Source organism: Phlebotomus papatasi, unplaced genomic scaffold, assembly GCF_024763615.1.
Source record: "Phlebotomus papatasi isolate M1 unplaced genomic scaffold, Ppap_2.1 HiC_scaffold_360, whole genome shotgun sequence".
NCBI lineage: Eukaryota > Metazoa > Arthropoda > Insecta > Diptera > Psychodidae > Phlebotomus > Phlebotomus papatasi.
In genome coordinates this window covers 1-13,867 of record NW_026604575.1, presented here as the reverse complement: position 1 = coordinate 13,867, position 13,867 = coordinate 1, and the positions used below count along the sequence as shown (strand labels likewise).

Here is a 13,867-nt window from a genome sequence, read left to right as displayed (position 1 = left end):
TTTAAAAAAGTCGCACAGCTCAAGGTAGTATGATGTTGTAAAAACATCCTCAGAGCTCATGCTCAAAACTAATAAATAAATAAATAAACTTGTTTTTGGATTGACTCTGAGAAACTTATAAAAATTAAACTGAAAACTTCTAAAATCAAGTGTATTTGTGATGAGTGGTCATATTCCAGTGTTTTCTAATTGACTTAAGAGAACCTTTAAAATCAATCATGGAATTTCCAAAATTAGGTGAAGTGCTTCTACAATCAACTCAGATGGTTTCTAGTATTTATCTTACAAAAGTTCTGAAGTAAGTCCTATATATATAAAATATTAATGCTACTGCTCTAATAAATAATTTACATTATGAGGAGATAAAATCAAAAATTAATTACTAAAAATCACTAAGAATTTCTTTCTTCAGATTTTCAATAAATCTACCACCATATTCTATTGAAATTAATTCAATCCTATTTAGAAAAGATTTTGGGTAGATCAAATCCTAAATATTTAGTGATTCAAATTTGCAAATTACCCCTTAGTATGTTTATTAGCGATCATCAATGTGAATCGCATTAAAATTCTAAAGTAGAAGTGTAAAGTAGAAGAACATCTCGAAATTGTAGAATATATATTTTTTGTAAAATTATATCAATTGAACATTTTGTCAAGAGAAAAATGTAATAAGTTACACATCACAACAATATTTTCCGCAGTACATTTGAGAATCGATATAAAATGATTCGAAAATCATATTTTCGGAAGTTGTAAAGTAGTAAATTTTCTATGCTAAGTGAATATATCTCATGTTTTCGAAGAGCTCATCTAAAAAGTTAAATGTCAGTTTTGATAAGTTTTGTCCAATGTTTCCTGATTACAAATATTTTGGAGTAAGTAAAAATGCATTTTTTGTTCTCTTCTGAAATAATTTCAGTTTTGTTTCAATTTGCCCCATTTTGGGAAATTTTCGGACATTTTGCCATTCAGATAAAATTATTTTCCTTATCACATGCCAATGAAATTCACCTTTTACTTTATTGTGCGTTAGTAATAGGCAAATGTCATGCTCAATTCTAAAATTGATAGGTTTTCCTTTAAAAGCTTTGATTGCTACTAAACGTTTTCTATTTATAATTTTGTAATTCTAGCAAAAAATATTCTAATTTTGAGGACAATCGGTGTATAATAGTGATTGTAATCGAAAAATATGAAAAAAATCCGGCGCGCCTGGTTGAGCCGCAGCCGATATCCTCGGCTGGCGCGCCGGCGCGCAGCGAGCCGTAGACATTTTTAAAATTTTAGCCGCAGCCGCCGAAAATTTCTCGGCGTCGATCTCTCATATGACTCATGGGCTCATAAACCGGAAGTAAGAATTCCTTCGCACATGACGCATGGTAGATCATGTTCAGGATGAAGTGGGCTACTTATTTTGGGATGTCACATCTGCAGCAACCCCGTAGGAGAAAATTGGAAGAATTAACTATTTAGTAGAAATGGATTCTCATTGAGTTTTTCTTACATGGGTCAGAGTCATGGGCTTATAAACCGGAAGTCAGAATTCCTTCGCATATGACGCATGGTAGATCATGTTCAGGATGAAGTGGGCTATTTATTTTAGGATGTCACATCTGCATCAACCCCGTAGGAGAAAATTGGAAGAATTAACTATTTAGTAGAAATGGATTCTCATTGAGTTTTTCTTACATGGGTCAGAGTCATGGGCTTATAAACCGGAAGTCAGAATTCCTTCGCATATGACGCATGGTAGATCATGTTCAGGATGAAGTGGGCTATTTATTTTAGGATGTCACATCTGCATCAACCCCGTAGGAGAAAATTGGAAGAATTAACTATTTAGTAGAAATGGATTCTCATTGAGTTTTTCTTACATGGGTCAGAGTCATGGGCTTATAAACCGGAAGTCAGAATTCCTTCGCATATGACGCATGGTAGATCATGTTCAGGATGAAGTGGGCTATTTATTTTAGGATGTCACATCTGCAGCAACCCCGTAGGAGAAAATTGGAAGAATTAACTATTTAGTAGAAATGGATTCACATTGAGTTTTTCTTACATGGGTCAGAGTCATGGGCTTATAAACCGGAAGTCAGAATTCCTTCGCATATGACGCATGGTAGATCATGTTCAGGATGAAGTGGGCTATTTATTTTAGGATGTCACATCTGCATCAACCCCGTAGGAGAAAATTGGAAGAATTAACTATTTAGTAGAAATGGATTCTCATTGAGTTTTTCTTACATGGGTCAGAGTCATGGGCTTATAAACCGGAAGTCAGAATTCCTTCGCACATGACGCATGGTAGATCATGTTCAGGATGAAGTGGGCTATTTATTTTAGGATGTCACATCTGCAGCAACCCCGTAGGAGAAAATTGGAAGAATTAACTATTTAGTAGAAATGGATTCTCATTGAGTTTTTCTTACATGGGTCAGAGTCATGGGCTTATAAACCGGAAGTCAGAATTCCTTCGCATATGACGCATGGTAGATCATGTTCAGGATGAAGTGGGCTATTTATTTTAGGATGTCACATCTGCATCAACCCCGTAGGAGAAAATTGGAAGAATTAACTATTTAGTAGAAATGGATTCTCATTGAGTTTTTCTTACATGGGTCAGAGTCATGGGCTTATAAACCGGAAGTCAGAATTCCTTCGCATATGACGCATGGTAGATCATGTTCAGGATGAAGTGGGCTATTTATTTTGGGATGTCACATCTGCATCAACCCCGTAGGAGAAAATTGGAAGAATTAACTATTTAGTAGAAATGGATTCTCATTGAGTTTTTCTTACATGGGTCAGAGTCATGGGCTTATAAACCGGAAGTCAGAATTCCTTCGCACATGACGCATGGTAGATCATGTTCAGGATGAAGTGGGCTATTTATTTTAGGATGTCACATCTGCAGCAACCCCGTAGGAGAAAATTGGAAGAATTAACTATTTAGTAGAAATGGATTCTCATTGAGTTTTTCTTACATGGGTCAGAGTCATGGGCTTATAAACCGGAAGTCAGAATTCCTTCGCATATGACGCATGGTAGATCATGTTCAGGATGAAGTGGGCTATTTATTTTAGGATGTCACATCTGCATCAACCCCGTAGGAGAAAATTGGAAGAATTAACTATTTAGTAGAAATGGATTCTCATTGAGTTTTTCTTACATGGGTCAGAGTCATGGGCTTATAAACCGGAAGTCAGAATTCCTTCGCATATGACGCATGGTAGATCATGTTCAGGATGAAGTGGGCTATTTATTTTAGGATGTCACATCTGCAGCAACCCCGTAGGAGAAAATTGGAAGAATTAACTATTTAGTAGAAATGGATTCACATTGAGTTTTTCTTACATGGGTCAGAGTCATGGGCTTATAAACCGGAAGTCAGAATTCCTTCGCATATGACGCATGGTAGATCATGTTCAGGATGAAGTGGGCTATTTATTTTAGGATGTCACATCTGCATCAACCCCGTAGGAGAAAATTGGAAGAATTAACTATTTAGTAGAAATGGATTCTCATTGAGTTTTTCTTACATGGGTCAGAGTCATGGGCTTATAAACCGGAAGTCAGAATTCCTTCGCACATGACGCATGGTAGATCATGTTCAGGATGAAGTGGGCTATTTATTTTAGGATGTCACATCTGCAGCAACCCCGTAGGAGAAAATTGGAAGAATTAACTATTTAGTAGAAATGGATTCTCATTGAGTTTTTCTTACATGGGTCAGAGTCATGGGCTTATAAACCGGAAGTCAGAATTCCTTCGCATATGACGCATGGTAGATCATGTTCAGGATGAAGTGGGCTATTTATTTTAGGATGTCACATCTGCATCAACCCCGTAGGAGAAAATTGGAAGAATTAACTATTTAGTAGAAATGGATTCTCATTGAGTTTTTCTTACATGGGTCAGAGTCATGGGCTTATAAACCGGAAGTCAGAATTCCTTCGCATATGACGCATGGTAGATCATGTTCAGGATGAAGTGGGCTATTTATTTTGGGATGTCACATCTGCATCAACCCCGTAGGAGAAAATTGGAAGAATTAACTATTTAGTAGAAATGGATTCTCATTGAGTTTTTCTTACATGGGTCAGAGTCATGGGCTTATAAACCGGAAGTCAGAATTCCTTCGCACATGACGCATGGTAGATCATGTTCAGGATGAAGTGGGCTATTTATTTTAGGATGTCACATCTGCAGCAACCCCGTAGGAGAAAATTGGAAGAATTAACTATTTAGTAGAAATGGATTCTCATTGAGTTTTTCTTACATGGGTCAGAGTCATGGGCTTATAAACCGGAAGTCAGAATTCCTTCGCATATGACGCATGGTAGATCATGTTCAGGATGAAGTGGGCTACTTATTTTGGGATGTCACATCTGCAGCAACCCCGTAGGAGAAAATTGGAAGAATTAACTATTTAGTAGAAATGGATTCTCATTGAGTTTTTCTTACATGGGTCAGAGTCATGGGCTTATAAACCGGAAGTCAGAATTCCTTCGCACATGACGCATTGTAGATCATGTTCAGGATGAAGTGGGCTATTTATTTTGGGATGTCACATCTGCATCAACCCCGTAGGAGAAAATTGGAAGAATTAACTATTTAGTAGAAATGGATTCTCATTGAGTTTTTCTTACATGGGTCAGAGTCATGGGCTTATAAACCGGAAGTCAGAATTCCTTCGCATATGACGCATGGTAGATCATGTTCAGGATGAAGTGGGCTACTTATTTTGGGATGTCACATCTGCAGCAACCCCGTAGGAGAAAATTGATTCTTTGATATGTTTGCTAATTTTCTTCATTGGATTTAGGAAAATACATGTAAATGTGATTATTACTGAGTTTTTTCAACTCCTACCTAGTGGTATCAATTAAGTGGATCAGGATATTTTGTTTGAAATTTGTATCTTTATGAATTATGTTTTGAAAGAAAATATTGGAAAATATGAGAGAAAATATTTTATTTTAGCCAAGACACGCACCTTAATTTTCATTTAAATGAAGTTTTTCCTGAATTTTCATTTCATTTTCCTGCATTTATTTTAATTTTTCTCAGTGTTTTTTAGTCAAGACACAAAAAAATATTTGAATTTGCAACGGTTTTTCTTAGCCAAGTCACAAACCCGCATTCGGCTGGCCTTCGGCCAGCTTCAGGGAGGTGATGCGATGAACTTTTTTTCCTCATTAACACGTTTTAGGTGTAAATATATAGGGTAAATCGTGGAAAGCGAGACACTTAAGAAAAAATCCAATTTCAAATCCATTTTTAGACTGAATAAATAATTATTTTTTACCATTTTTTTGTATCATGGGATTCTTTGACAAATATTTTAACAGAATCTTAACAGTTGTTATTAAATATTGCAACCGAATAATCGGAAAATTCACGAAAATTAAAAAATAACACATTTTGAAAAGATGGACAAAATTTTGGAAAGTTGGACAAAAACTTTTGGAAAGTTGGACATAGTGATATTAATGACAAAATATCATACAAAATATGTAGATAATCAAATCTTGAGGGTTTTCTCTGTATACTTGCACATTTGATGGTTATGCTAATCCCTCCTTTATGTCCGGGTAACAGTTGAGGAACGCTAATTACCAAGAACTACCCGGACGTCCAACCAAAAAGAGGTTCTGTAAATTTCACAGACGCCTCGCGCTGTCCAGCAGTTATAACTTTAAAGCGGATGCAATTTTTAGCACATTTCAATTTCCCATCCGCCCAAGTCCTTTTCCACTTGCTTTGGGAGTTCTGTAGAGGCTCCTATTTGTCTTTCTCCAGGAGTTTTTGCGATATTTACTATACATTCTGTCAGAAAAAGTGGTCTTCGGAATCTGGAAATCCTTGCAGCCTTTTCCAGGAGATTTTCTCCTTATCAGCTGCTAACTGCTGTTGCAACTATTTCTCCGGATACTTAAGGATCTTTGTTTCCCTTGTGAACATGATTTCACTGCACATGTTGCAAACCTTTGGGAAAAATATGTGAAAGCTCTATTAGAATCAGCAAACTCCCAATAAGAATATATTTCCCTGGTGCAGTTACCTTCAAATAAAACAGTGGCAGAGCATTAGCACAGAGATTCTCACTATCTATAGGGCCGGGAAGGCGTACAATACCTTTAGGAGGGAAGAGAGATTGGTTAAGGAATGTATTTGGCGAGAAGGATTAAAAAATTTTCCTTTTTCCGCCAAGAAGCAATCTCTTCCCTTTGTGGTGGGTCACCTCGTGGTGGATCTTGGCCCCTTTTTCTCGAAATCACTCGAAACTCAAGCTTTTCCTCCTGGATTTTCACTGTCCCCCGATCAGCTGATGTTTCCACTCCACAAAACAACTTTTTAACAATTTACAAATTTTATTTCCACTTAATTAATTATAAATTTTTCCTCAAATTTTAATTTTTCACACCAATCACCAAATTTGCACAGAGAACATGAAGAAAGAACTAACAGTAACATGGGAGAAAGTCCAAGAGTGAAGAGATGATAGAAGGAGAAAATCCCACTAATATCGATATCATCCTCCATCTCTCTTTTGATCGATATTTTGAATCTGCTTCTCTTATTAACGGTCACTTCTTCTTATTTTACACTAAAACCCCAACATCCTCCCCGGTCTGGACGTGCGCCTCCTGGTGCAGTCCAGAAGAGTCTTCTGTAGATTGGGGAAGTCTGGCGATTTTCGTTATTGGACGTTTGTACACTCCTCTTGAAGTCCTCACTGAGACCACTCTCACCCTGCCGTCAGTGCCAGGATGGATGGTTTTCACTTGTCCGAGCACCCACTTCGAACCCTCTCTCGTCTCATCCAGGAGTAAGATCACTTCATCTACCTTTAAATTCTCTCGAGCGATCTTCCATCGCGGTCTTTGTTGGAGGGTGTTGAGGTAGTGAAGTCTCCATTTTCTCCCAAACTCCTGCACCCGTCTTTGACAATGTTGCCAGTATGAGAGACGATTTTCTGGAATGTGTGACAGGTCCGGGTCCGGTGGAGCGTTTCCAGGGGCTCCCACCAAGAAATGGCCAGGTGTGAGATAGTCCCTCTCGTTGGGATCATCGGACAGCAGACACAGAGGTCGGCTGTTTAGGACGGATTCTATTTGACATAGAATAGTGTGGAACTCTTCATAGGAGAGAGCAGAAGATGTCGTGGCACGAACCAAGTGGTACTTGGTGCTCTTCACGCAGGCCTCCCACAAACCTCCATGGTGGGGAGAGGCAGGAGGATTGAAATGCCACGTGATACCATCATCCTGAGTGCGGTTCACAATCTCCTGTTGTGCCGCTTCCTGATTGAAGAGTCGGATAAGCTCGTTTGCAGCACCCTCGAAATTTTTCCCGCAGTCAGAATAGATATGTCGAGGAGTACTTCTTCTGGCTGCGAACCGTCTGAAGGCGGCTAGAAATGCTTCCGTTGAAAGCGAAGACACTAACTCGAGGTGTGCTGCCTTCGTTGCCATGCAAACGAAGATGGCAATGTAGACTTTCTGGGTTCCAGATTTCCGGGACCGTGCTCCCCGGGTCGCGGAAGAGATCATGTTGAGCGGGCCGGCGAAGTCTACACCAGTTGCTTGGAAGGGCCGATACAAATTTACCCTATGGTCGGGTAGATCACCCATTAATTGGTCCAAAGGTTTGGGCTTCTTCAGGTAGCACTTCAGGCAATCGTGCACAACTCTCTTGGCAAGATTTCGACCAGCTATTGGCCAGAACTTCTGGCGAACGGAAGCCAATAAGAGTGTAGGAGGAGCGTGCAACTGTTTGGAATGCTCATGACGCACGATTCTATAAGTGAGTAGGGATCTTGGGAGCAATACTGGGTGTCTGGTCGAGAAGGGCTCATCCGCATTCTTGAGTCTTCCACCAACTCTGATAATGCCATCTCTATCCAAGAATAGAGCAAGACTCTGAAGCGACTTCCACTCACGTGAGAGCGCCTCACTCCTTTCCAGCTGAGCACAAACCTCCGGAAGAGAGCTTTGTTGGTCCATCTTAATGAGGAAAAGGAGTGCTCTCTCCATCTCGTCAGCTGTAATGGCTAAATTGGTCTTGGGAAGCGGACGAGGACCTTTATAGGTAAATCTCAGGCAGTATGCAACGATCCGTTGGACTTTGAGAATAGATGAGAACATTCGAAGTAGATCTCCAAAGACAAACTCCTTCGCCTTGATCAGAAAACAATTGGCCTCAGGACAGGCAGTGGGATTGAAGGGTGGTGGCCATGATCTCTCTGGACATCTAATCCATTCAGGACCCTCAAACCATAAACTATTGTCCATGAGCTGTGAAGGAGAGACACCACGAGAAATTATGTCTGCAGGATTTTCTTCAGACACTACGTGGCGCCACTGATCAGGTGAAGAATGTTTCCGGATACGCTGAACACGATGGGCTACAAATACCTTGTAGGATTGTGGAGGGCTGTGGATCCAGTGCAGGACAATCGTGGAGTCAGTCCAGAAATGGATTGCATCTGGTCCAACAGCATCAGTGAACTTGGCAATGGTTTCAGCTGCTAAGGTAGCACCACACAACTCTAACTTCGGTATAGTGAGTTGGCTCAATGGAGCTACTCGGGACTTGGCAAGCAACAATCTCGCACAGGATTCATCTCCGGAGCCAGTCACAATGTACACTGCAACTCCATAGACCCGTGTACTGGCATCGCAGAAAGTGTGAAGCTCAACACGATCTGGAGATTGGAAGCAAGAAATCCAGCGCGGAATGCTGACATCTTTGATAGTTTGGAGACGAAGAACAAAGTCCTTCCATCTTTTACGGTACTCTGGAGGCACCAACACGTCCCAACCTTTCTTGAGCTCATGCAGATCCTGGAGCATGATTTTACCCTCAATGATCACTGGCCCCCAAAGACCTAATGGGTCGTAAAATCTAGCAATGCAAGATGAGATGTGTCTTTTCGTCCTGACTTCTTTTGACACATCTACAGGAGCATGGGTTTTGAACTCATCGGTTGAGGAGTCCCAAGACAGACCAAGAGCACTTGTGATTGGACTCTCAACAGTAACCTCCCCGGATGCAGGATTCTGATCCGGTAATGGACAAAGACTGGGGTGATTGCTGGACCACTTGGTAAGCAAGAAGCCACCACGACGAAGAACTTCCTTCAGTTGTCTTTGGATTTCTTGTGCATCTGCGAGTGTTGAAGCGGAGACAACACAGTCATCTACGTAGAAATTCGATCGCAGAGCAGAAGAGGCAAGTGGAAATTCCTTTTCGTAATCTTGAGCCAATTGGATGAGAGCTCGGGTGGCTAGGAATGGTGACGATGCGACACCAAAACAGACCCGAGGGATCCGATAGTCTCGGATAGGCTCCTGAGGGGAATCTCTGTAGACCAACCTTTGGAAATTAGAATCGGAGGGATCCAACAACACTTGTAAGTACATCTTCGAGATGTCCGCCGTCATCGCAAAAGGAGCGAGGCGAAACTGGAGGAGAATGATCGCTATGTCCGGTTGTACGGAAGGCCCAATCAGCAGGAGATCATTCAGGCTATGTCCCGAAGAAGTTTTCGCACTTGCGTTATACACCACTCTAAGTTTTGTGGTAGTGCTGGATTCCTTCAAGACTCCGTGATGAGGCATGTAGTATGCCGGAGACTTGAATTCTTCAGGTGGGACCAACTCAAGCCAACCTCTCTCCATATAATCTTTCATGACGTCCGAATAGAGAGCCTTGAGTTGTGGTTTCTTCTCAAACTGCCGCTCGAGAGCAAGAAGTTGAGAAACTGCTTGAGGACGTGAATGTCCAAGAAGTTCAGGTCCTTCTCGGAAGGGAAGTTTGACCACAAATCTTCCTTCGGAATTCCTCTTGTAGGTGCTCGTAAAATGAGCTTCAGCTTCTAATTGCTGTTCAGTAACGGATGGATCACCAGGCAGATCCTCTATTTCCCAGAATCTGCGGAGTGCTTCATCTAAGGCGGGAACAGCTTCAACATGGAGGACATGGTGAACAGAAGGAGGAGGACGGTGCTCACCAACCACCACATATCCAAAGATGGTTTGCTGGAGATGGGGCAATCCCACTCCAAGGTTGATCCTCTCTGACAATAGGCTTCCCCAATAGGCATCACCGCATATCAACAAGTCGACTGGGCGTTGGACATTCCATTGTGGGTCAGCAAGATCGACGTCAGGAAGTAATTGGATGACACTAGAGTCAATGGCCCAGTTCGGAATATTGCCCGAAATCTTCGGGAGGACGTAGCAGTCAAAAGTGAAAGATTGGCCATTCTTCTGAGAGAAGATAGTGGCAGTGACTTTATGCTTCACAGGATTCGCCTGACTACCAACGCCCAGGATGGAGATGTCCGAACGGGATTTAGGAAGTCTCAGTTTCTGATAAAGCCTTGTGGTCATGATACAGACTTGAGCTCCACTGTCTAACATGACCCGACAAGGAATCCTCTGGTGATCAACGGTAAGGATGTCCACCTGTGCTGTCGCAAGAAAGACCTTTGGACAGGCAGAAGGAATGCGATCAGCAGGTAGAGTTGTAGCAGAGAGACTGACCGAAGAAGGTCCAGGTGTAGGATTGGCTGGTGTATCAGAAACAGGCCGAGAATTATTGGCAGGAGAAGTATTCGATGGCCGAGGAGAAGGAGCCGTAGGATTGGCAGGTGCCTCGCCAACAAACCTCTCATGGAGCAGAACATTGTGTCGCGCCTGGCACTTCTTACAGTTATGGAAGGTGCAAGAAGTGGTGTGGTGAGAGGCCAGACAGTTACGACACAAATTGAACCTTTTTACATATTCATACCTCTCAGATGGTGATTGGGCTAGGAAACGAGAGCATCTATAGATTGGATGGGAACCCTCGTTACAGCACTTGCACTCCTGTGCTGTGGTTGAGTTGTGAAAGGCATTCACTTGTTTCTTAGAGGAAGACTGAGAGGTCTTGGAATATTGAGGACGATTATTTGACGTGGATTTAAATTGTGGAGTGGAGGCATTAGAGGCATCTTCGCAGCGTTGGTTCAGAAATTTACGAAATTTGTCCAAGGTAGGGACTTCATCGCCACATTCTCTGCCCCATAGGACCCTAGACTCTGAGTCAAGTTTGTCCAATATAAATTGGATAAGCCAAGGATCACGACTTGTCACTTTGATGGCATCCAAAGCTAAGGTGGACTCAGAGAGAATATTATAAATTTTATTTATGGCTTTAAGGTCATTGGGAGAGACAGAGGGCATGTTAAAGAAATTGCGTATGTGTGCGGCAAGAATCTTATTCTTTTTCTCGAACCGATCGACAAGCATCTCCCAGGCTACCTCAAAATTATCATCTGTGACAGGTAGGTTTTTAATTGTAGAAGCTGCGTCCCCAGACAAGGCTGAATTGAGATAGTCGAGCTTTTGTGCGTTGGAGAGATTGGGATGGTTTGAGATAGAAGACCGAAATTTGTCCCTAAACGAAATCCATTCTGCGAAATCCCCATTAAATGTAGGCAATTTTATCTCAGGGAGCTTATTACTTGATTTCACAGGGAAAACTTTATTAGCATTTGGGGTGGGGGAAAAAGACTTGAAAAGCTCTTTCATTTGCTCACGATTCTGGTGCATGAGTTCCCTCATGATTGTGCAGAAATCCCCTGTATTGGGTAGCTGAGGAGCTTCCGGAGGGAAATGAGCCAATATTGCTCCAATACGATTCAGCAACTCATCAACATCGGCCACGAAGGTGTCCTTCGTGATCTCTTCGGATTCCTTGACTCTCTGATCAGTTGCCGAGCTGATGATCTGGTCCTGAATACTGATAAACTGCGCTTTCAAGGATAACACAAGATCCCTTTGGGAAATGATAGTGTCCCTTCTCATGAATGGGATATCAGCTTCACCCAGAGCACTTATGTAGGCATCAGTCCTCTTCACGGATGCGACAATTCCACCCCTTAACTGCTTGGTAGCCATTCTAGATGCTTTATGCCCGTAGAAAGTTGGAGAATCCTCTGCTTGGCGCAGGTAAATGGTTAGGGTAGCCCACAGGTAGCCTCTACCTCCTCAGGAGGCTCGATGCGGCCAAAAATATGTTGCAAACCTTTGGGAAAAATATGTGAAAGCTCTATTAGAATCAGCAAACTCCCAATAAGAATATATTTCCCTGGTGCAGTTACCTTCAAATAAAACAGTGGCAGAGCATTAGCACAGAGATTCTCACTATCTATAGGGCCGGGAAGGCGTACAATACCTTTAGGAGGGAAGAGAGATTGGTTAAGGAATGTATTTGGCGAGAAGGATTAAAAATATGTTGCAAACCTTTGGGAAAAATATGTGAAAGCTCTATTAGAATCAGCAAACTCCCAATAAGAATATATTTCCCTGGTGCAGTTACCTTCAAATAAAACAGTGGCAGAGCATTAGCACAGAGATTCTCACTATCTATAGGGCCGGGAAGGCGTACAATACCTTTAGGAGGGAAGAGAGATTGGTTAAGGAATGTATTTGGCGAGAAGGATTAAAAAATTTTCCTTTTTCCGCCAAGAAGCAATCTCTTCCCTTTGTGGTGGGTCACCTCGTGGTGGATCTTGGCCCCTTTTTCTCGAAATCACTCGAAACTCAAGCTTTTCCTCCTGGATTTTCACTGTCCCCCGATCAGCTGATGTTTCCACTCCACAAAACAACTTTTTAACAATTTACAAATTTTATTTCCACTTAATTAATTATAAATTTTTCCTCAAATTTTAATTTTTCACACCAATCACCAAATTTGCACAGAGAACATGAAGAAAGAACTAACAGTAACATGGGAGAAAGTCCAAGAGTGAAGAGATGATAGAAGGAGAAAATCCCACTAATATCGATATCATCCTCCATCTCTCTTTTGATCGATATTTTGAATCTGCTTCTCTTATTAACGGTCACTTCTTCTTATTTTACACTAAAACCCCAACAGCACAAAACCACCAAATTCATTCACAAAATCAACTTGTCCAAGATTTCATAAAACTTGTTTTGAAAGCAACGCGAAATTAAATCACTTTTCTATCCTTTTTAAATGTAATATTTCACAAATATTTTTTATTCACCTTTTAAATGGATGTGTGTCCTTCGATTTTCACTGCGGACTTAATAATATTTCACAAATTATGCCGAAAAATCAAACAAAACATTTTGATATTTTCCTAGCAACTTCCCTAAGAAACAGAGAAAATGACAACTACCGTGTCAAGATTATGAATATCACGTATGCAATACATTTTTTAAATTCTTCTTGCAAGTCACCCTTTGATTGTTTTATAACGATTTTTGCATTTTTAACTTCTCGAGTAATCATAAAATTAGGTTTAATAATCTTTTTATCGAAATTTGAAATATTTAATTGATTTATTATCAAGTTTTTAAGGAGGTGTCTCACATTCCACACTGCTTTGTCCAACTTTCCAAACTGTCTCGCTTTAGGCCAATTACCCTATCATTTTTTCATGTTAATTTTACTCCTTTTGAAGTGTAAAATTAACATGAAAAAGGGTAACTTTCCCGTGTGGTTGGGGTGCCCATCGGGCGCGTCCCAGGTGGCGGATAGGGAATGGCTGTAGTTGGTTTTAGAACTGGCTATAGTTTGTTTGGAAATAGCTATAGGCACGTATCGGCATCTTTCCGTCTACGAGAAGTCCTTAGTGAGTACTAAACCGCGGACCACCCCAAAACCCGTGTCTCCTGGGTAAGGAGGCCTGTGCATCAGGTTTGCACCCTGTTGTCACAGTAACCTGTCAGCAAAAAAACACAACAAAGAGCCTCGGATGTCGGACGGATTGTACCGGAAGCGACCTACGCGAGACAATGGACAAGCTGTTGCTTCAACCGCTGGTCCCGGGGTCGGAGGG

General features: G+C 41.3%; 1 protein-coding gene across 1 annotated transcript; it reads right to left on the bottom strand.

Annotated features, from left to right (window-relative positions):
- Positions 1 to 6,357: 6,357 nt before the first annotated feature.
- LOC129809156 (uncharacterized) lies at positions 6,358 to 13,861 on the bottom strand. The gene is made up of 4 exons (XM_055858965.1): positions 12,450 to 13,861; positions 12,300 to 12,375; positions 12,158 to 12,231; positions 6,358 to 12,081 (listed from the first exon to the last, which is right to left on the bottom strand). The coding sequence occupies exon 4, from the start codon at positions 11,952 to 11,954 to the stop codon at positions 6,609 to 6,611; it is 5,346 nt and encodes a 1,781-aa protein (XP_055714940.1). The 5' UTR covers positions 11,955 to 12,081; positions 12,158 to 12,231; positions 12,300 to 12,375; positions 12,450 to 13,861; the 3' UTR covers positions 6,358 to 6,608.
- Between the last annotated feature and the right edge of the window lie 6 nt (positions 13,862 to 13,867).